This window comes from Crocodylus porosus, unplaced genomic scaffold (genome assembly GCF_001723895.1).
Source record: "Crocodylus porosus isolate Cpor-Errol unplaced genomic scaffold, CroPor_comp1, whole genome shotgun sequence".
NCBI classification, from domain to species: domain Eukaryota; kingdom Metazoa; phylum Chordata; order Crocodylia; family Crocodylidae; genus Crocodylus; species Crocodylus porosus.
This window is the reverse complement of record NW_017728919.1, coordinates 2053313-2073543: the sequence shown is the minus strand read 5'-3', so window position 1 is coordinate 2073543 and position 20231 is coordinate 2053313. Positions and strand designations below refer to the sequence as shown.

Below are 20231 nucleotides of genomic sequence, written 5' to 3'. Positions count from 1 at the left end.
TCATTTAGATGAGAACTTCCTCTGATTCAGCCCACAGGACACTTACACAGGCCAGGAACTAACAGGCTGGTTCTGTGATCTACACCGTGCTAAGCCTCCCAGCTTTACTCCATGTCTTGGTATCCAACTGCTGTATCACCTCCACCATGCCTAATGCCCTGCACCCTCTTGCTGAGGTACTGCCAAGGACCAAGCCCAGGGCCCCTGCTGCACCCGTGCCTGGTACCAATGCATCCAGCCTCGTTATGGTGACAGGGGCGGGGGGGGTGGAGCAATTGGGAGAGGGGAAGCAAGCAAGAAGAGGAATGTAGCATAGGGGAACCACGCACAAGCCACCAGGCCAAGCAACCCCAGGCTTTGCGCATGCGCACTGTCCTCCATCCCTGGCCCAAGCCCTGCGCGTGCGCAATACTGCACGCCGCATTCCCTCTTTCCACCCGCCCCTCGGCGCATGCGCCTTCGGCCCCCTCACCCCCGTGAGCCGCGCAGGCGCGCTGAGGCCCGCCTCCACCGGCCCTCCCCCTGCGCATGCGTCGTGCCCCCTCCGGCGCGGGGAGGGGGATGCGGACGGGGGAAGATGGCGGCCTCGAACAACCCGCGGAAATTCAGCGAGAAGATCGCTCTGCACAACCAGAAGCAGGCGGAGGAGACGGCGGCCTTCGAGGAGGTCATGAAGGACCTGAGCCTCACGCGGGCCCATCGGGTAAGCGCGGCGCGCGCGGCCGGACCCTCCGGAGCGCTGCTGCCCCCTGGCGGCGGGGCGGGGCGGGGCGGCTGGGTCGGACCATTGTGCGGTGGGGCGCTGCGGGTACCCCCTCTGCGGGAAGTAGCCGCCCCCACATTTGGGGAGGGGGGCGGCCCAGAGCATCCCCCTGGGTGCGGGCGTGCGCGGACCTCAGAGCGGGCCACCTGCTCTGCTGGGCTGCAGCCGCCTCTGCCTCGCCCTGGGTGGAGGGTTGGGGGGTGGTCTGAAGGGGATGCTCTGAGGGGAGGGGGTGTTGGGAGGGGGGTGTTCTGGGTGTGCGAGTGCCCCCCCATGCCCCTCTAGTGCAAGGGCACCATTGTGGGGCTTGGCTGACAGGTGTTGTCATGTGCCAGGGTCGCTGCCCCCCGTGAGGTGTCCTCCCTGTGTCCGCTCTGGAGGCTTGGTGTGCTGGGGCATCAAGCTTCCCTGGCACGGGTCTGGCGAGATGATGCCCCACCCCGGCTTGTCCCCACTTCTTCGGTGCAGCTTTTGCTCTTCCGAGCAGGCGCGGGAGCCAGTGGGTTCCCTGGTCGGACCGCAGGGCTGGGTTGGTTGTGAAAAGGGGGAAAAACCGCATCCTTTGCACCTCATGTTTGGAGTAGGGGAAGTATTTCCCCAGGCTGGAGGAAAGGCCCATTGCTTGTGTCGGTCCGTCTTGGCCCCGCTCCGGCTGACCTGCGGGGTGGCGTTTGAGGAGGACGCTGTGTGTGGTTACTCCTGGAGTGAGCTGAGGGTGCCCTGCGAGCGGGCCCATGCTGTTTGCAGCCCATGGTGCGGCGCGGCACGGCGCGGCATGGTAAGCTGGACTCGGTCACGAGTCCGCGTGCGTGCGTGCCAGCCCCGCACGTTTTGGCCCTCTGGAAACTTCCTGGGGTTTGGGCAGCCTCCGGAGGATGCCTGACACAGTCCTTTACTGTTTCCTCTGGTCAGTAATGTTGGGTGCTGCTCCTTTGTGAGTTCGGGTGATCTTGCAGGGCTCGCAGATCCAGATCCAAGCTCTTCCTAGCAGTGTTGTTCCAGAGCTGAGTCTGAATTGTATTTATTTGTTTGTTTTATTTTTAGAGGAAACTAATGTCTAGTTCAGGAAACTGGCATTGAGCAAGTGACCTGAGCTGAATAACTTGTTTGGGGATTCTGGGTACTGAAGTGATGGAAATGTTGACCAAATAGTGGAGCAAAATGTCTCCTTTGTGGATGTCGGTCTTTTTCTTCTTCTTTTTTTTTTTTATTAAATTGTCTGATTTTTCTCTGTGTGTAAAAAGCAATATGAAAATAAAGAGGGGGTTAAGCAATATGAAAATAAAGAGGGGGTTTTTATTTGCTCTCAGATTTGCTTGGCAACCAAACCCTTTGTCGTCAGCTTGAAAATGCATTATTCAGTTTGTGGAAAGAACCCAAAATTTGTCTTTTTCATTCTTAGTAATTGTCTCTCTGCAGTGTTTACCATCTTGCCCGTCTATTGTTATTGGCCGTAACCAGAGCTGCTGTTACAGTAAGACTTGCACACAAACACACTGCTGTTGAGGGTGCTTCTCACATTTGGTTTTCTTTCACTTATTTATGCAGTGTTGTATGTCTTGGATTTTTTTTTTAAATTGTGGTATTTTCTTTTCTCTTACCTAGGATTTTAAATATGAAACAAATTGGAATTGTGACTTTTTTACACTAAAATCATTCATCTTCCTCCCTTCCTCTCCTTTCCCCTCAAATTTTTAAACTTAAAGGAGGCTCAGCCTCTTCCTGAGGGAGTGCACAGGAAGGTCCATCCTGCAGCAGGGAAAGGGAGGTGAGCAGCTAGGAGTACAAGGAGCTAATGGAGGTGGTGAGACACCTCACAAAGGTGAATTGCCTCTTGTGTGTGGGACCTCTGCACCTGTAATTGGATAGCAGCAATCTGTAACTGCCCCTCATGTTAAAGCGGGTGGAAAGAACAGCTCTTTATTGTGGATGTCAACTCCTCCTCTCTCTCCCTTCTCCTGCTTCAACATGAGGAGCTCCTTGCTGGACAGGACGTGAACTTCCAGTAGCTTCTTCTCCAGAGATTTCTGTCATTTGGTGGAAGGGCTATCTATAGCCCTTGCTGCAAAATCTCTGCTACAGCAGAGACTGGTGTTGTTGCCATTTTGCATGTGTTGGTTTAAAACGGGAGAAGCTACATTGGCATGTTTTAATGAATATTTGTCCAGCCTTTTTTAAGGTTAGATGGACCAAAATTCTAGTACCATAGGACATTCGGATAATAGCAGTAGTCATATATAGACCTTCAGATGCTGTGAAATTTGGGTTTTAGAAGACAGTTTAAGCTTAGATGTGATCTGCCTTTAAGAGGTGGTTCTAATCCAGTCAGAAATGTCCTCTGGATTCCAGCTGTTTCTTTTATATATTATTAAAGTCACCTGGTTCTGAGGGATCTGAGCCAGAGCAGTGTTTGAGCTCCCTCTTATGGACTCTCCAGCGTTAACGGAAAAAAAACAAGCTGTGCAGACACTGATGATGCTGGTGTGCAAACACAGGAGTCAACAAACCAGGTTAACATCAACACTGAAAACCTTCGGCATTAACTTGAATGAAGTTTTTATTGTGCACAAAGCCCCCCCCAGTGTAAATGGAAATACACATAAACAGTTGACTGTTTCAGTCAACCTTAATGCTAATCTTAGTCTTCCTCCCGTGAGGTCCTCTAAGAATAAACCTGTATTACCCAGTGGCAGATATTTGCATTATGTTCTGTAATGCATGCTCAATGCCATATCAGTCCACATGATGAAGTAGTTACACTGTCAGCCTGTGCATGTTTAAAGCATGATGAAAAAAAAGTATGTTCCCTACTAGTTTTTTTCATTAGTCATTGAAAATTGTGTTAAATACAGCTCAAATTAATGTTAAGCCTGTATATTTTAATTTTAATATAAAAATGACTTTTTTAAATTGATTTTTTTCCAAGCTTAAATGCAGGCACAAAAATACCTTTAAGGAGCATAGGTACAGCCATACAAATGTAGTGAAATTAAATAAAAATCAATGAATAAGTTAAAAGGGACCAAATACTGATTTGTGTATGTATATGCATATGTATACAAACCTGTATGTTAATGGATGTTATTATGTGAATATACAGAAGAGGAATATATGATGGTAGATTATGTAATTAGTGATTGATCAAATGTAGACACTATGTAAAACCATATTTAAAAGCTTAGTTAAATGAAGAATGTTAATTCATAAACTTTAAGGCAGACAGATAAGAGTGGTGGTAACAGTATTGATGACCATATCCAGAGTTTTTGTTTAAAAAATAAGTTATATTTATGTATAACTAAAATTTATATATGTAGAGTGTGTGTGTATACACACCTATATATGCATGTGTACACGTGCATAGATACTATATAGTAGTGTGTACATGCACACGTATATACATGCATGCACACGCGTGTGTATACACATGCTCACACATTGATACTGTATATATATATGATCTTGCATGCACGCGCACAAGTACATACACATAGATACTGTATATATGTAATTTCGCATGCACGCGCACACATGTACATGCACACACATATATATTGGGGCCAAGAGCTTTCCACAGAACTTGAAGCTGTCCCACTGAAGTAATTTTTATTTGGCCTGATCAACATTCTAATAATTTTAAGTACTGTTAAAAAAATCCATAAGAGGAAAAACGCAGTAGAAGCTGAATACAATATAAACAGTGTAATTGAGGGGAAATAATAACTACTGTAATATCACATGCTGTTAGAATGGGCTTCCCTTACTGTGCGTTTCAGATTGTTTTAATTCACTGTTAATGCTGATGATATTAAATATGCCAATGTGCAGGAGCTACAGCATCACTTTGTTCAAAGATGACTATGTGCCTTATTTTAAAATTGCAATTATAAAGCTACTAGTTAACGTGATTTTGGACCTGGGTTTTCTCCTGAAATAGAAACATGTATTTAGTTCACTGAATTTTTAAATAAATGCCTCTTCTTTAAGTATGTCATCATATGTTAAGAGGACTCTGACCCTGAATACTGCAAGTCCAAGAGAACAGGTCTCTTAGGGCTGGTAATTGAGTTGGTGGGGCAGGGCAGAAGAGCTAAGTGGGTTCTTCAGCGGTCGACCCCTGTGGAAGTGGCAGTGCTGTTGAAGTCAGTGAGGCTTTGTGTGACTTACTCACAGGCAGATCTGGCATGTTGTGGAATCAGGGCCTACACACCAAAGAGCTATAACCGGTGACCCACAGGTGCTGTGAACTTTGTATTTCTGCTTCTTGGATTTAAGGTGAACTGCCAAATTAAATGTATAGAAATAATTGTACCAGCCATCATGTATTCTTTGAAAGATTTAATGCAAATTGCCTGGAGTGAACATAAAAAATAATTACTCACAAGGGTATAAAGAGTTTCTGTTCTTGTGAAGCACTCCTCTTTCTTAAGTAGTTTGAGCTGTCCAAGGTAAATAGTCCTAGTTGGCTGTTGACACGGCATACTGTAGTGCATATGTGCTTTATATTTTTTACTATAAACTGGCTTAGTTGGGGTGGGGATGGCGGTTGAATATGGGGAAATCTATTTCTTTCCTATTGCCTTGCTTTCTACATGCGTTCTGACTTTGCTGCACTTAACTCTTAGAGCAACTTTCTTCCTGCACAGTGCCAATATTGTTTTTAGGGTAATAGATTTGTTAAATCATTACAGGCATAAGAAATTACAATTGTATAAACATGTTACATTTCAACAACTCCTTTGTAAATGGTAGTAGGAAAAACAGTCCTGAATTGAGCAAGTTAGTTGGTTTTTTCTAGCCTGAGTGCCAGAGAATAGTTTGTAATGGTGTGCATTTATAGGAGCTGATCAGATTAAACAAAACTATAGTCTCCAAGTAATGTGTGCACAGTTCCCTTAATTGTTCTGAGGTTGAAGTTGGGTTTCCCCATTGATAAGTTCAGGTTTGACATCTTGGGTATAAACGCTGAAGTAGCAGTACTGGGATAAAGATCCATAGTCGAACCATTTGTCTGGGGCTTTGCCATAATTAACGTCCAACATGGTTTTTGCTTGGGTACTAATTTCTCAGTGACTTTGATTATAAACCAAAGTCTGTAATTTTGATTGCTGCTGGTTGTAGTTTATAAAACTTGTCTGGTGCTTGGCAAAAGCTTCAAACAGTATAATGGTCTGATCCTACAAATCTGTATTCTACCACTGACTTGATGGAACTGCTCATACACAGAATTACCATCATGAGTAACAGGGTGGTAACAGACTTTCTGATTAAGTCTGATATAGAATAATTGCTGAAAATTTTACAGCAGTGTCTTTCCCTTAAGAATGGTTGAAACAGTACTGTAACCTAGACACAAACTTACCACTTGACACTTTGTGAAAGAGAGTAAAAAAACAAAACTTTATAGTACTGTCAGATTTTCTCCAGCACTGATCTGGGGAACACATTTATAGTAATGCCTAAGTTTTATAGGGTAGAAAAGCTTTCAGATAAAGTTCCCAAACTTTTGCAAGTGATAATTTATGTTCTGCAAGACAAAATAATGTGTGCCAGCTTTTTCCTTGTCATCTTGATTTGTCTTAACATCATTTTTGATTTGGCTATGCCAACTGTGAAGGAGCAAATAATGTATATAATATTTTTAAACTGATATTCAGTGGAACCTTTATGCCAGATCCGTGCCTCTGAGGGGTCACGTTTTACTCCTTATTTTTGAGCGTAGTTGTTTAAAGCCTTACATTTCATTCAATTATGATATAGGAGCAGTTTCTTAAATATTGTTAGTACCTTTTCTACTTTTAAAGTTTACCCTATGCATTTTTCTATTCACAGAAATGTTAAAGTTTTGTAATAACTTTAAAATTTTGGTAACACTTAGAATGCTAATTTTCTAAAAGTAAGAATTTTTCTTTCATTTTGCCTCGTCTTAAAGACCAGTTGCTGCTCGTACTTTATTTCATCACTCATCTGATCACGAGTTAGTATTCTTGGATTCTAATATGGAATTATTTTAGCAGTCTTGTCAAAGCAGCTGTGAAATTTGACTTGTGCATAATAGCTTGTTTTGTACTGGTTTTGATGTTTTTGTACTTAATGTATAATCAGAAACTCAAGTGCTTTAGTGTGCAGCAAATGTAGACCCACGTATAAGAGGAGAAAGGGGCTGTAAATTTCAAAATGAAATTTCAGTTTCGGATGACTAAATGTTATTCTGGTGTCACATATTTGCTGTCGTAGCTGTTGTTTTACAGACGGGGATATATGGCAGCTGACAGGATTGGAACAACTAGGTGAAAAGAAACAGGCTGTCAAGCTCTTCTATTCTGCTTTTTGCTAATATGAACTTGTAGCAACCAGTTGTGATCTCAGCAGTGCTTCCCTTATGTTTCTTCGCTAAAATGCAAGTTGCTTGGGGCAAATGAATTCAGTCCCAAAGGCCCCTGTTGGCGGCTTAAGCTGATGCAAGAGTGGAAAGTTTCAGTTATTTGAAACAATGAACAATAGGAATTTGGTATTAAAAAGGGGTCTTTGGTTTGGTTGAAATGGGTGTTGCTTGGCATATTCAACACTGTATTGATTGACAACTGAGTAAAGTCTGCCTGCCAAGGTCTGTCTTTCTCTTTCTTGCAGTGCTGCTTCAGACTCACACTGATGGCTTCTGGAGAGTTAAGTTACCAGGTTCTCCTCCTTCCTATTCATATAGCTAGTGGACAACAGATTGTTCTTGTCATCTAAGCTCCATTTCAGGAAGCTCACAAATCATATGTTTTTGCTTCTATGTCCTCCTCCAATTTGAGGAGGGGATGGAAAGCAACTGTCTGAAAAGTGCTTAATTCCAGCCATTCTGCCCAGAATTCACCCTCCAGTGGATTTTCTCAGTATGGTTTGGTTGGTTGCTTGTAGAGCAAAACCGCTAAATCTGCGTGGGGATTTTCTGGTTCTGGGAGTTTTGACTCCGACTGCCAAATCATTCCAGACTGTTGGAATTGGACCCCGATTCATCAGTATGGGTCCTGAGGAGCAGGACCAACTGGAGCAATTGATGTTGTCGGAGGGACCAGCATGCCGCAAGGGTTGTGACATCATTGGTGAAGTGTTAATTTGCTAGCAGTGCCATGGTTAAACAACCTTCTCCTATGTGGAAACCAGCACAAGACTCCACAGGGACTGAATCATTTATTTATTTTGTAATAATAACACTTTAACAGATGAATCACACTAGGCAGGCTCCCAGCTACCTGGCAGCGTGCAGCCATGTGCCCTTAGAAGCAGAACATTTCAGAGAGCGTAAATATGCCCTGTTTGTCTTTTGATTTATGAAATGTAGGGTTACATAACTGAATATTCATTCTGTAGCTAAAAATAACAACTGGAACATTAAAAGCTATTTTTATCGTACTTAATGAGGGCACCTCTGCTTTTGTTTTGGCTCTTTTGAGGCACTTCCGTTTTTGAGGTGTAGGCCACGGTGCAAAGAGCAGATACATCCTTCTCTGAAATGCCCATCAGCAAGCAGGTATTTCAAGAGGTATTTGTTCAGAATTGGCTAAAGGTGCCTCTCTATCCTAAGACTTCAAACATTATGGGCAGGAAGATGGTTATTCATTATCAAATAACCAGTACGTTTCAAGTCTGAGTCCAGTGTAAGGGTTTGCATTTAATTATTGGCAGGATTCAGTCTCTCTTGTCTGGATACCTTTCAAAAACAAAGGGTGAAGTTTGCAGAACTGGCTAGGGATCAGATTTGTTTTTTAAAAGCAGCACAAATCAGGTTTGGTTTAAATTGTAGTGTAGCTTGGCTCCATGCCCAGCGATGGAGCAGAACTCTGAAGAATAGTCCCTATTTTAAGTCTAGTTGTGCTGTATCCTGTTTTTGCTTGTTACTCAGTTGTGACTGCTGGGTTTTAAACTGTAAACTTTTGTTCACTAGAAATAGCAAAGTGTATTTAAACATAGAAAAACAGTCTGTTAATTAAATTGGTGCATTTTTTGTTTCAAAGGCTGCAAGATATGTTATCTATTCTTTGTAAACTCAAGTTGGTCATGCATGTTCATTTTCTGGAAGACCCTACGCTTAGCAAATACATAAGAAGTAACTAGGTTTCTTTTAAATTCTCCACTACCCATCCATTTTTCCTGGTTTGTCCAACTTGTTTTCATATGTCTATTCATAATAAGGAATTTTGTCTAAATGTCATACAAACATTTGGTGATGTATCATCATTTCTTTTTCATAATGCGTAATTGTTGTCTCACCCAAATAAGAATGCAGTTTTGTACAGCAGCAGCAGCAGCATCTGTTGCAAAGCTGATCTCCTTGTACCTTCATGTAATTTATATAACTTTGCTTTACTCACAAGACAGTTATGACCTAATAACCCAGTGCGTCTTGGGGTTTTGTTTTCAGGTTGTGAAGGAGAACCTAGAAGTGTCATGGAATGTGTAGATAAAGCATGAGAGAACAAAATGATCCAGTGAAATGAGTTGAGGTCTCAAATACTCTGTTCATTAAGAAGGCAGAAAACACTGTATACTCATGAATGAGTAATAGTATGCTGCGTTGGAAGGGTAAGTATGCAGTGAACACCTCGCCACGTTAAGACAGCTAGTTGGCCGGCAGACGAATGATTAGTAACTGACTAAGCTTTGTTGATCAATAAATGCCTCAACTCCTATGGGGTGGGGAGGCTTTTGCATGGGCTGGACTGATTTTTAGCATTCTAATTGATAGTTCTGAGTGTTTCAGAAGTGAATCAGTGAAAGTTTGTTTGCAATTGATGCCCTTGTTTTGCTGAACTCTGTGTGGGTGCTTGGGGCAGGCTCAGGTCAGCTAGTAGGTTTGCATAATGCCTTCTTACATGGTCCATAGTCTTGGCACTGAGAATTCGTTAGTACTGAGATTGAGGCCAGGCTCCTTAGGTTGAAATTCCCAGAAAAAGGGTAAGTGATCCACAGACTTTGCAAGCTGGCAGACTAAATTCACTTGCACCGCCTTGCATTGTAACCACATCAGCTACAAAAAAATAAAGAGTTTAAATGGTCCTGTGGATAGAAGCTGAAGTGTGAGGAGAAGCATTTATGTAGCAAAAATGTTTGTTGTTCAGTCACGGATATTAGATGACCTAATAAGTTCCTATCTAGTCCATTTATCTTCAAAGCACCATCTTTCCAGGGAATGCACATTTCCTATCTGGGTGGCTTTTATCTTGTCTTAAATGACCTCTAGATTTTCTTCTATGTCCACTTGAGCCCTTGCAGTTAACAGAGAGCAACTGAGGCTGGTATTATCCCTTAGCTGAAATATCTCATCTCTCCTTAGTGTTTACATTCCTGTTGCTTTTATAGATAGAAATCACATCCCCTCTCAAGCTTTATTTTCCTAGACTCAATAAAACCAAGCATATCATATGAGCAGCTATCTAGTCTTCTGGTTATCCTCATGGTCCTTCTAGGCACATATTCCAAGTTGATTTACTCTTTCTTAACCTGGGAAATGGGAGTTGCATACATCATTCTTGTTGAAGTTTCACCAGTGCCTTTTACAGTGTGTTAAAAACCTTACTATGTTGCTAAATAGCTAGCATTTGCCTTTCATACTATAGCAGTTTGGTGGTCTTGTCCTCCTGTGATTAGTTGGTACATGTAGGAATTCCTTCTCAGTTTCCACCTGATGAGCTCACATCCTAGGACAGGCGTCTTTGTGTGTAATATCAGGTCCTGCAACAATTCTTTTGCAGAAGGATTTAAGAAGTTGTATAACTTGGAGTACTTAGTGCATTGGGAAGACTCTTGGTTCTAGTATTGCATTTGAAAGCACGTGAATGGACTTTTGAACCTGTGTGGAGTCCTATTAAGTCAATGGAGCTGTGCATGAATGCAGCAATATGTCCTATATAAAACCAGATGTAGGCTTGGGATCTTATGTGGGGAAGCTGAGCTCCAGCAGCCACCCGGCTCTGTTGCTCTTCTCAAATATTAGCTAGGTGGCAAAAACAAAATCATTGCTTATCTTTTGTCTTTGGCTGGTCACTTCTGGTGTGTTGCAGTTGATAGGTTTTGCCCCTGCAGTAACACAGATTCGTGTTTTCTCATTGAGTATACATGGAGGGGGATTTTCATTCACTGATATTAGAACTGGTTAAGGCAGCCTGAAATGGCTAAACATTTATAATTATTGAACGAATGAAGGTGAGTGACTTGAGTGGCAACAGTAGGAGAAGGCTGGAAAATGCTGCTGCAGCAATTCTGAAAGCTGGGGTTACAATTTAGCACAGCTCATATATGTGCATGTCTTGTGGTGATCTTCACTTGGTCTCTGGTAGATATTTGGTTTCCTGGTTTGGCTCTGTTGTTAGTGGCATCAGGAATACTAATAGGATCATAGGCCAGATTGAGGTCATTGGCAGATGTAACTAGGGGAACTTTTGTGGTTTTTCCACTAACATTTTTTATGTGGTTGTAGCCCGTGATAATATTGCCCTTCAGGCTTTCACTTCCTTCTGAAGGAACAGCTGTAAATTTTGATCCAGTGCTGCTGTCACATCAGCATCAGGAACTGCAGCCAAGAGATGATTTTAGAAATCATGGCTTGTTGGAGTTGCTTTTTGATCATGACAGCAGATAGGTAGAGAGGGGGGAGGATTTCCCTTTTGTTTTCTTTCACAGATTCTGCAGTGCAGTCTCTTGCTCTTGGATAATCCTTTGAGAAGCTGGAAATGCATACATATTTACAAACTGTGCATGGACCCAAGTGCAGGACACGTGCCATAAAGATCAAGGAATCCCCTTAGAGTTCCTGGTATCTTCATCACCATCTGTTATTAGAAGCATGTTGGTAATGGAAGGGTATCCTTTTGGTATTATTTGACTCAAGGTATTTTATACCTTGTTGGGCTAAATATCATTAGACATAATTATTACTCAGGATAACTGTTAGGAGAACAGGTTAATATTTGCATATTAAGCTCCATAAATGATTATTGGCCTTGAATGATGTTATTGATTCACGTGTCTTTTAATTCTTGTCCACAACAACAGATGTTAGGGTGAATATGAGGCCACTCTTAAGTTTCCTTGTGTTCAAGGATACCAGATCATTTACGAAGAGAAATGTGTTACAGTGAAACCCTATTAAACCTTGCGTCCAATGGCGGCTTGAGAGTGCATGAAAAAAAAAAATCCAGGTATGCACAAATCCTGACATTTTCTCACCCTTTATATTGTCCATTATGTCAGAAGGCAGGAGACACTGGTATATACAGAATAGGAGAGAGCTGAGTCCAATTGGTAGCAATTTAGGGATATTTCAGCCAACCTGTGTATGTTTTCAGTAATGTAAAATATATACACAATCCTGGAAGCATAGACCAGAACCAGACCTCTTTTTTCCTCTTCCCTTTTAGCTCAGTGGTATAATCATTGAGTTAGAGTCGAGCTCCCTTTTGCCAGCCTCTGGTCTATAACCAAGTGAGTATATGGACCTGTCATGGGAAGCGGAAGGTTGCAGACTGAGGGCATTCAGACCCAGAAGGGCCTAGAAGCCAGCACTCCCTCTCCTTGGGGCAATGTTCTGTGTCACTAGTATTTTCGGAGGTGAGCACTGCTACCTCCTTCAGCCAGAAGTCTGAATTAAGGCAACCACGGGTGCTGCAGTCAAGGCTGGATCCACTTGAGTCATGTTCTGAGTCCACCTGCCAGATAGTCTCTAAGCCCTTAGAGAGGCCCAGAGTTTGTGCAGTTCTCTGGCTTGAATCTGGATAGCATTAGTTGCCTTATGCTCAGACCAGGGCACTTCTGAAGCTGCATAGAAGCCTATGCTTAGGGAGCTAGGGAACTCTGTAGTGCCAAATACTGTTGGTGCTTGAATTGAGGTACTCGGTGGGTTCTGGATCACTTTTTGGGGACCTAGGTGCCTACAATGGTTCTCTGGGTCTTGCCTTTTGTCCCTGAGCTCCCCATCTATGAAGTGGGTATAATCATCTCCCAAGAGGGTTGTAAACAGGAAGCAGCATATGGAGACAGTTCCAGGTGGCAGAACAACAAGTGTCGCAGAAAAGCCCATGAGGAAATGTTATATTCTGTCTTCAGAATAGGGGCCGCACTTTGAACAGTTAGGATAAAGCAAGATCATTACCAGCTGCACAGCACTGTTCATTCAATACCCTTGACGAGGCGGGGTCCCATGGAAGTAATAATAAAGGTCTGTCCTGTTGCCGTAACACAAGGAAACTGAATAAGTTGCACAGGCAGCCTTAATTTAGCATTTCCTAACTTGTGAATTATTGAGATTTACAAATTCAGTTGTGTTCTTACAGCCAGCATTATGTGTGCAATTGATGGAGAAAGGCAGTGAATAAGGGCAGTATTAAAAGGATTTTGACAATTAACTCCAAACCATTAATAGAGCTTCTGTTTTGGAATGTAACTCATCAAAATCCACCTACACGCTATGGTTGAACATGTGGCTAAGTGAGAAGCAGGTGTCACTATGCAATTTTAGCCCTTTAGTTTTAACTTCAAAATGACAGAAAAGTCAGATGACCGAACTAGCCAGCTAATACTTCCTCTTTCATGTGATCTTACACCCACCAGAATGCGCATATGATACAAGTCGCTCTTTAATCCAAAGTATTTCCTGGTGGGTGGGAAAAATAAATCTTAAGGCTATAGTATGCCACCCTTTAGGTTAGATTTCAGAGCATCCAACTCTGTTATGTCTCATGATGCCAGAAAATGTTGAGGCCATGTTAGGAAAAGTTCTTAAAAGCCTGATTCTCTGGACTGTAGCAGGAACAAAGATCCAAATGGATGCTTAAATAATAGCTTTAGAAGTGAACACAATGAAAGTTCGTTCTTGAAGACAGACTGTCAATCCTAGCGGCATTTCCCATTTTATAGATATTCTTTCCAAAATCATTACATTCTGATTTTGGAGAAAATATCTAAGTGTACCTAGTGCACAGTTGATAAATGTGTGGGGAACTGTTCTGTTCTCTTTGGGAGAGGGCATGGGCCTGGATAGAGACTTTTACTCGAAGTTTCATACACACTTCCATGATTGTTTAAAAGAAAAAAAGGGATTCACAAATCAAATGGACATTCTAGGTCAGTGGTGGGGAAGATAGTGTTCACAAGCTAGAGAATCCCTGGTGTGGGTATGTGTTATCTTGAGAGATTAATCACGAGAGCATACACCATTTTTTCAAAGTGCAAAAATATGTTTTGGAAGCTTTAACAAAAAGGGTTATTCTGTGGTAGCTTAAAGTGTGCTTTTTGTGAGTGGCTAATTTTTGGATAGATTTGGGAAGTTTAATGCAGGCAAAAGAAATAGGGCACTGTAATTTTTGATGACATAAATAGATTTCCTTTTATTTCAGAGTTGGCTGGCTAATTATGAAGTTTTTAGCTGAAGGCTGTACTGTCAATGAGTCTGAATCCTTACACATGCACCACTAATTTGCTAATTGCTGACCGTTTCTTTTAAAACTTTATTTGCCTTGCTTTTCTTCATGGGAATTGTGGACAGGTAAGTCTTGTTCGGTTTGGGAGGATCTTTCCACAAAGCACCTGAGACCAACTGCTCAGTTTTCTGTGGGTTGTGTTTTTAATTTGTATTTACCATATGTTGTTGCATACCACACACCCTGGAGTGTAATACAGACCTTGCTTTTGAAAGACAGTGTAAAGGGGAAAAAAATCCTTCCAGTAAATAACTGAGTAGCGGTCGGTGGGGAGCCTGGCCCGCAGCTTGTTCTGCCCCGGGTGGATTGCTGCAGATTTACTGTTTCAGCTGCAAGGGACAGAACCTCCTCTTACTGTATTTCTCATGTATAATGTGAATGCCAGTCTTTAGCAGTTGGGGAAAAGGTGCATGTTGCATGAAATAAATTATGGTAATTTATCACCAGAGAAAGGTGCTGTCTTGACAGCCTTGAAAGCAGACTTCCTTTGTTCACAGGTCACATATAACATGTGTGCTGCAGTTGGCAAGCCTTTCTCCCTCTGCCAAGAGGGCCTGTTGCTCGGGCAGAGAAGAAATTTTTCTTTTGGTTATCCATGAGCACCTCACTGGGATGCCTTCTCGTGGTGGTGATGGTTCTTTTTGGATGTGTCCACAGGGCACCGAGCTTTAACCATTACCTCAATTCCCACAGAGCAGCTATTATGTAGTAAACATGGGTGCCAAATGAGTCCTGGCCAACTCAAAAATTTTAAGCAAGGGTAGGTTCTTGTAGGTGATTGTTCCTGGCTTCCAGGCATTCATTCAGGAGCAGGTATTCCTGCGATGATGTAATGGGTCTGATCTGGAGACTGCTCCATGAAATTGCATCTGTTTTTTAAAGTTTTATACAGTAAAAGAGCAAGAAGACTTTCTGTAGTGGGACCGTGTTTGCATCTAGACCTTTAATATCTTTACCACTACTTGTTTTAATTACAAAATGGATCAAATCTTCATTTAATTTGTCTTATGTTTAATCTGAAAATGCAACTGATTCTTGATTGCCCCAGTTTGAATTTATATGTAAAACTTGGTATGGAAACTGCAGTTGAGCATTTATCTTCAACTGTTGCTTCCTGTGTTCATCAGATTCATGAGACACATATCTCTGTTCTTATCAAAAGGACACCCCACCCTTTTTCTGATACTGGTTTTGTCAGAATCAAGTATTTTGCATCTATATAAGGCTAGTTTTATTGGGTTTCATAACAGTTTAGTTTGCTGGTTAAAAATGTCATTTGCTTATGGTTGAGTGTTGTCCACAATCTTTACTCCTTTTGGAATTATTCTCAATTCATGCTGGTGTGTGTTAGGAAAATAATTTGTTGCATCTTAATTGCCTGCAAGTTCCAAATTGCTGTGTAATGGGCTAGCATTGCCTTAACGGTGAAAAACGTTATTGGCACACAGGAAGTTCTTGTTTGCATCATTTCTTTGGCTTTTTAGAAATGGAGTCTATCTGTTATTCATCATTTTAAATGTAGTTTTTTTCATAAGTACAAAAGCAAATTGATGGGGGTGTGTCATTTTCATTTGGGGAGCATTTCATCTGTGATATGAAAGTGCTTGATGTAAAACAGCTAGTGGCAGTTTCCTGGTCACAGGCCCTGTTTCTCATCAGGGGTTTCGGCCACCCTGATATCTGCCGATTGGGCAACACAGCAGTATGTAGGCAGTGCAGGATGCTTTCGGAGAGTGTTGGGGACAACGTCCTGGTGCAAGTGCTGGCATAGCTGACTAGGGGCTGTGCTGTTCTTGACCTGCTGCTTACAAACAGGGAAGACTTGGTGGGGAATTTAATAGTGGATGGCAACTTGGGCAGTAGTGACCACTGGATGATTGATCTTGATCCTAGGGGGAAGGGAAAGAAGGAGAACAGCGGAGTAAGGACCCTGGGCTTCAGAAAAGCAGATGTTGACTCCCTCGGGGCACTGATGGGCAAGATCCCCTGGAAGGCCAGTGTGAGGGGGAGAGGAGTCTAGCACAGGGGGTTGTATTTTAAAGAAACCTTACTCAGGACACAGGAACGAACCATCCCGATGTGCAGGAAGAGTAGCAAATATGGCAGAAGACTGGCTTGGCTTAGCAAGGAACTCTTCAGTGAGCTAAAATGCAAAAAGGGAAGCTTACAAGAAGCAGAAACCTGAACAGACATTTAGGGAGGAGTATAAGAGCATTGCTCAGGCATGCAGGGTTAAAATCAGGAAGGTCAGAGAGGCCTTGACAAATTATAGGGTTGGGCCAAAAGAAATCTGATGAGGCTCAGTAATGACAAGTGCAAAGTCCTGCCCTTAAGACAGAACAATCCCCTGCACCAGTACAGGCTGGGGACGGCCTGGCTGGGCAGCAGCTCTGCACAAAAGGACCTGGGGGTAACGGTGGCCAGTAAGCTAAATGTGAGCCAACACTAGGAGGGTCGTAAAGCACTGCAGTTGGACAGCCCTGCTTTGAGCGGGGGGTTGGACTAGATGACTTCCTGAGGTCCCTTCCAACCCTTATTTTTCTATGATTTCTAAAACCATTTCTCTTTTAAAGATTAAGTAGTTCTAAATCGAGCTTCCTATTTAGAAAGTATTTCTCAAATCAGCGTAAAAGAAGTGCTGTTGGGAGGGGAATTGAGGAGGCAATTATGAAGTATCATTTGGGAAATAGTATGTGCACATGCTAACTTTGTCAAGGAATAGCTAGTATAGTCTACTCTTTTTATAAAAGCAGAGCTGACCATGGATACATAACACAGCAATGGGAAATTTACATTGTCAATTCAGAAAGGTCTCTTGAAACAAGAAATTAATATATCTGGAGAACCCCACATCGTTCTTTTTATTTGAACTTGAATAACAAAAGCTGCCCTTAGTTTTGCTGAATCTCAGTATGCAAGGTTGCTGTGGGAATTATGAAATGATTTGAGATTCATCTGACTGTTCGGAGACCTATTTTCTTGAGGGGTGATTAGAGTATTTTCAGGAATCCAACTTGCTTTATTTAATCGCTGGGGTTACACCTTCAATTTATTTTGTGCACTTTATTGAACAAGTCCAGACCCTACTGACGTCATTTGCATAGGAAGAGAGGAAGCATTTGTTCCAATGTCTCATCTCATCTGACTTGCCTCTTATCCACGGAGGAAAAGTATCCCCATTTGGGCTAGTCCTGAACTTAAATCACTAACACAGCATCATTGTGGAACTTGCATATCTTTTTTTTTCCCTCTGGCCTTTGTCCTAGAAGCCTTAAACTATATATTTTTTTGAAATCCCAGCCAAATGTTTGGACCCTAAAAGTACTACTCATTTTTAAATGTCAGTCATCTCTCAGATGATTGATGGATTAGGTAATGCTGAGTAACTTCAGGAAGTGCCTAGATGAGGCGTATTTATTTATTTAATTTATGCTGCAGGTCATATTGGGAATGACAGTGGGTCACAGATTTCCCAGTGGTTTCAAATTGTTGCTTTTGTAGTAGAAGTGAGCGGCGATGAGGTATTTGGGCAGCTTTGTGCTCTCCTAACCGTTGGGTAAGAACAGCTGTTGTTGCAGGTATCTTATTATTATACTGTCATTTAAAATGGCAGAGGCTGAGGAAAAAAGTGAATAGTTATAAATGAAAAGTGCATTTTGGAGCATTCCTAATACTTAAGAGCAATAATAAGAAGTGAGAATTCAAAAATTATTTTGCATGAATCTCCAGCAATGTTTGTTCAAAGTAGCACTGGTAAATCACAGTCTTCTAGGAAGCTCATTTTGGGTACTGCTGTAATATCCAAGGTAATGATACAAGAATAATGGAAGAAGTGTTTCACTTTTGAGTAAAGCAAATTCATTCACTTCATTTACCCTACTGCAGCTTCCTTCCACAGAAAGCTGTGTGGGAATGACAGGGTGGTCACCCCCTGTCTCCTATAAAAATGGTGGGATGTACCCCAAATTTAATGAAGAATTCAAAGCAAAACCCATGCAGAATTTTTAAGATCAGGTCTTTTATAGCAGGCCATCGGCTGTTTCATTCTTTCATTTCTGCAGTATTTGGCTGGAATCCCATGCTAGTGTCCTTTTTATATATGTACAGAGCAGATGAAGAACAGCCTGAGTTTCACTCTGGTTTGTGCTGCAAACCAGTGATTTGGAGGACTGAAAGTATTTATTTCCCTGACTAGTTAAGGTGACACTGGTACAGAGGGTATCCCTAATAGTTGTTTGTAACGGAGAAGCCAGTATTGTAATCTCTTGTCACAAGACCATGCCCATCCTCTTGTTTCTCCTCTTTAGGTGGAATGTGGATTTTTAGACCCTCTTGATCTTGACATTGCAGCCTGTGAACACAGTCTTTGCCGCTCCGGGGTTCACGCTTAACTCTTAAGGCGCTGGAAGCACAGACCCCTTGGTTCCCAGCTGTTACGCTCTTGTTGTACTTCTTGTGTCTCTGACTGAACAGTTCTGTGTGTGAGAGTAAACGTTGCACAATAGAAAATTCTTTGCATTTGTCAGGTTGTTTTTTTTTTTTTTCAAGGAAATAACATTTATGTGACCCTGGTTGACTGGGGTTTGGAACAAACGCTCACCTCTTGGAGAGTGTGTGCTGTTAAGGGACAGGCAGATAACACCCCCCTCCCCACCCATACAGTTTTACATGTATTGCTATCACTGTGCCTTTTCCTTTTGAGAACCAACTCTGCATTTTGAAATTGGGGCTTGGGAGCACTGTCTAGTGTCCTGAGCATTTTACCAGCGAGTCAGCGCCTCTTTCTGCTCCTTTGCTGTCATTATTGTGCTGGCAATTTATTTATATTCAAAACTGCTCAGAAGCCATGACCGTGTTGTTAGTAGTTGGTCTAGGAATTGTCCTTTTGTGGTGAATGCTTTTCCACTTACGAGTGGAAACAAATTCCTGGTTTTGATTTGATGTTTTCCGTTAACTGCCTGGTCTTTTCTGTAGCCCTTTAAAATCAAGACCACTAGTCCCGGTCTAGCCTTTCTGTAACTTAGACATTTTAAAGAGGGGGGAGGAGATATCCTGCTTTGGGGTGCCAGATTTTTATGGCGTTTCCAAACCACGTCCTTCAAAATTCTGATGTTCCAAGAGAACGGTTTTGAGAGGTTTGAATGAAACTGAGACAGATTTGTTGATGTACACACTACAGTGCCTTAGCAACCAAAACTGCATCTAGTCCAAGAACTGAATATTTAGACTTTAAACAACTGATTCTTACCAATCCAGGAATGTCTTTCTTGCTTCTCAGAATATAAAAACAGTCATTAGGCCAACAATGAGGAACAATGTACCCTAAAATATAGGTACACAATGAGAGGAGGGAATATTATGTGACTGGTGTCCTGGTTAGATGATCTTAATTGCTGTTCATTGGGATGCAGGATAAACAGATCTTCCCTGAGTATTTACACAATTCCAGACTGTATGTCTTCAGTTCGGAATTGGGACTTGGGGACAGTCTGACATGAAAATATGAGTTTGTTTTGCAAAAGGAGTCCAGAGGTCAACCAGAAATGACTGAAAATGTTGGCATTAGTAACTTGATAAATATTATTTAGAGACAACTTCTTATAAAGAGAGGAGGTATCTTAAAATTTAAAAGGCAGGAGGGTTCCATTAATTTAAACTGGTTAGGGACAATGCTGTTTTTAAGAGAGAACAAGATGGCAGTGAAAATAAATTGAAATTTAATTCTGTGTCCAAAATATTCTTTTTTATTTTGCCTTCTCAAAAATCATCTCATAATGAACATATGGAAAGAACCTGCTAATAAAAATGAGATTACACCATTTGAAAAAGTCTCTTTAAAATAAGGTTTTCCTGCATCCTTTTAAACCGTGCTGTTTGCCACGTTTTTGACTCTCATACAAAACTGTTATTGTGAGGAATTCATTTTCGTGCCCAGAAAGTAAAATTTCAATTGTTCTGCAGCTTTCTAATGGGCCGTTCCCAGGGTTAAGAAACTGGCTCCTTCACAG

General features: G+C 41.9%; 1 protein-coding gene across 4 annotated transcripts in view; it reads left to right on the top strand.

The window, feature by feature from the left end:
• The first annotated feature begins 537 nt into the window (after window positions 1-537).
• CRTC1 (CREB regulated transcription coactivator 1) overlaps window positions 538-20231 on the top strand; it is a 59477-nt gene continuing 39783 nt past the window's right edge. For 2 of the 4 annotated variants that reach the window (XR_002101793.1, XM_019538350.1), the window contains exon 1: window positions 538-703. Coding sequence is in view for 3 of the 4 variants with exons in the window: in XM_019538350.1 (XP_019393895.1) it covers window positions 578-703 (126 nt within the window). In the remaining variant the exon portion in view is untranslated. The remainder of the gene's footprint in view (window positions 704-20231) is intronic. The other 2 variants (XM_019538352.1, XM_019538351.1) reach the window with 1 other exon arrangement.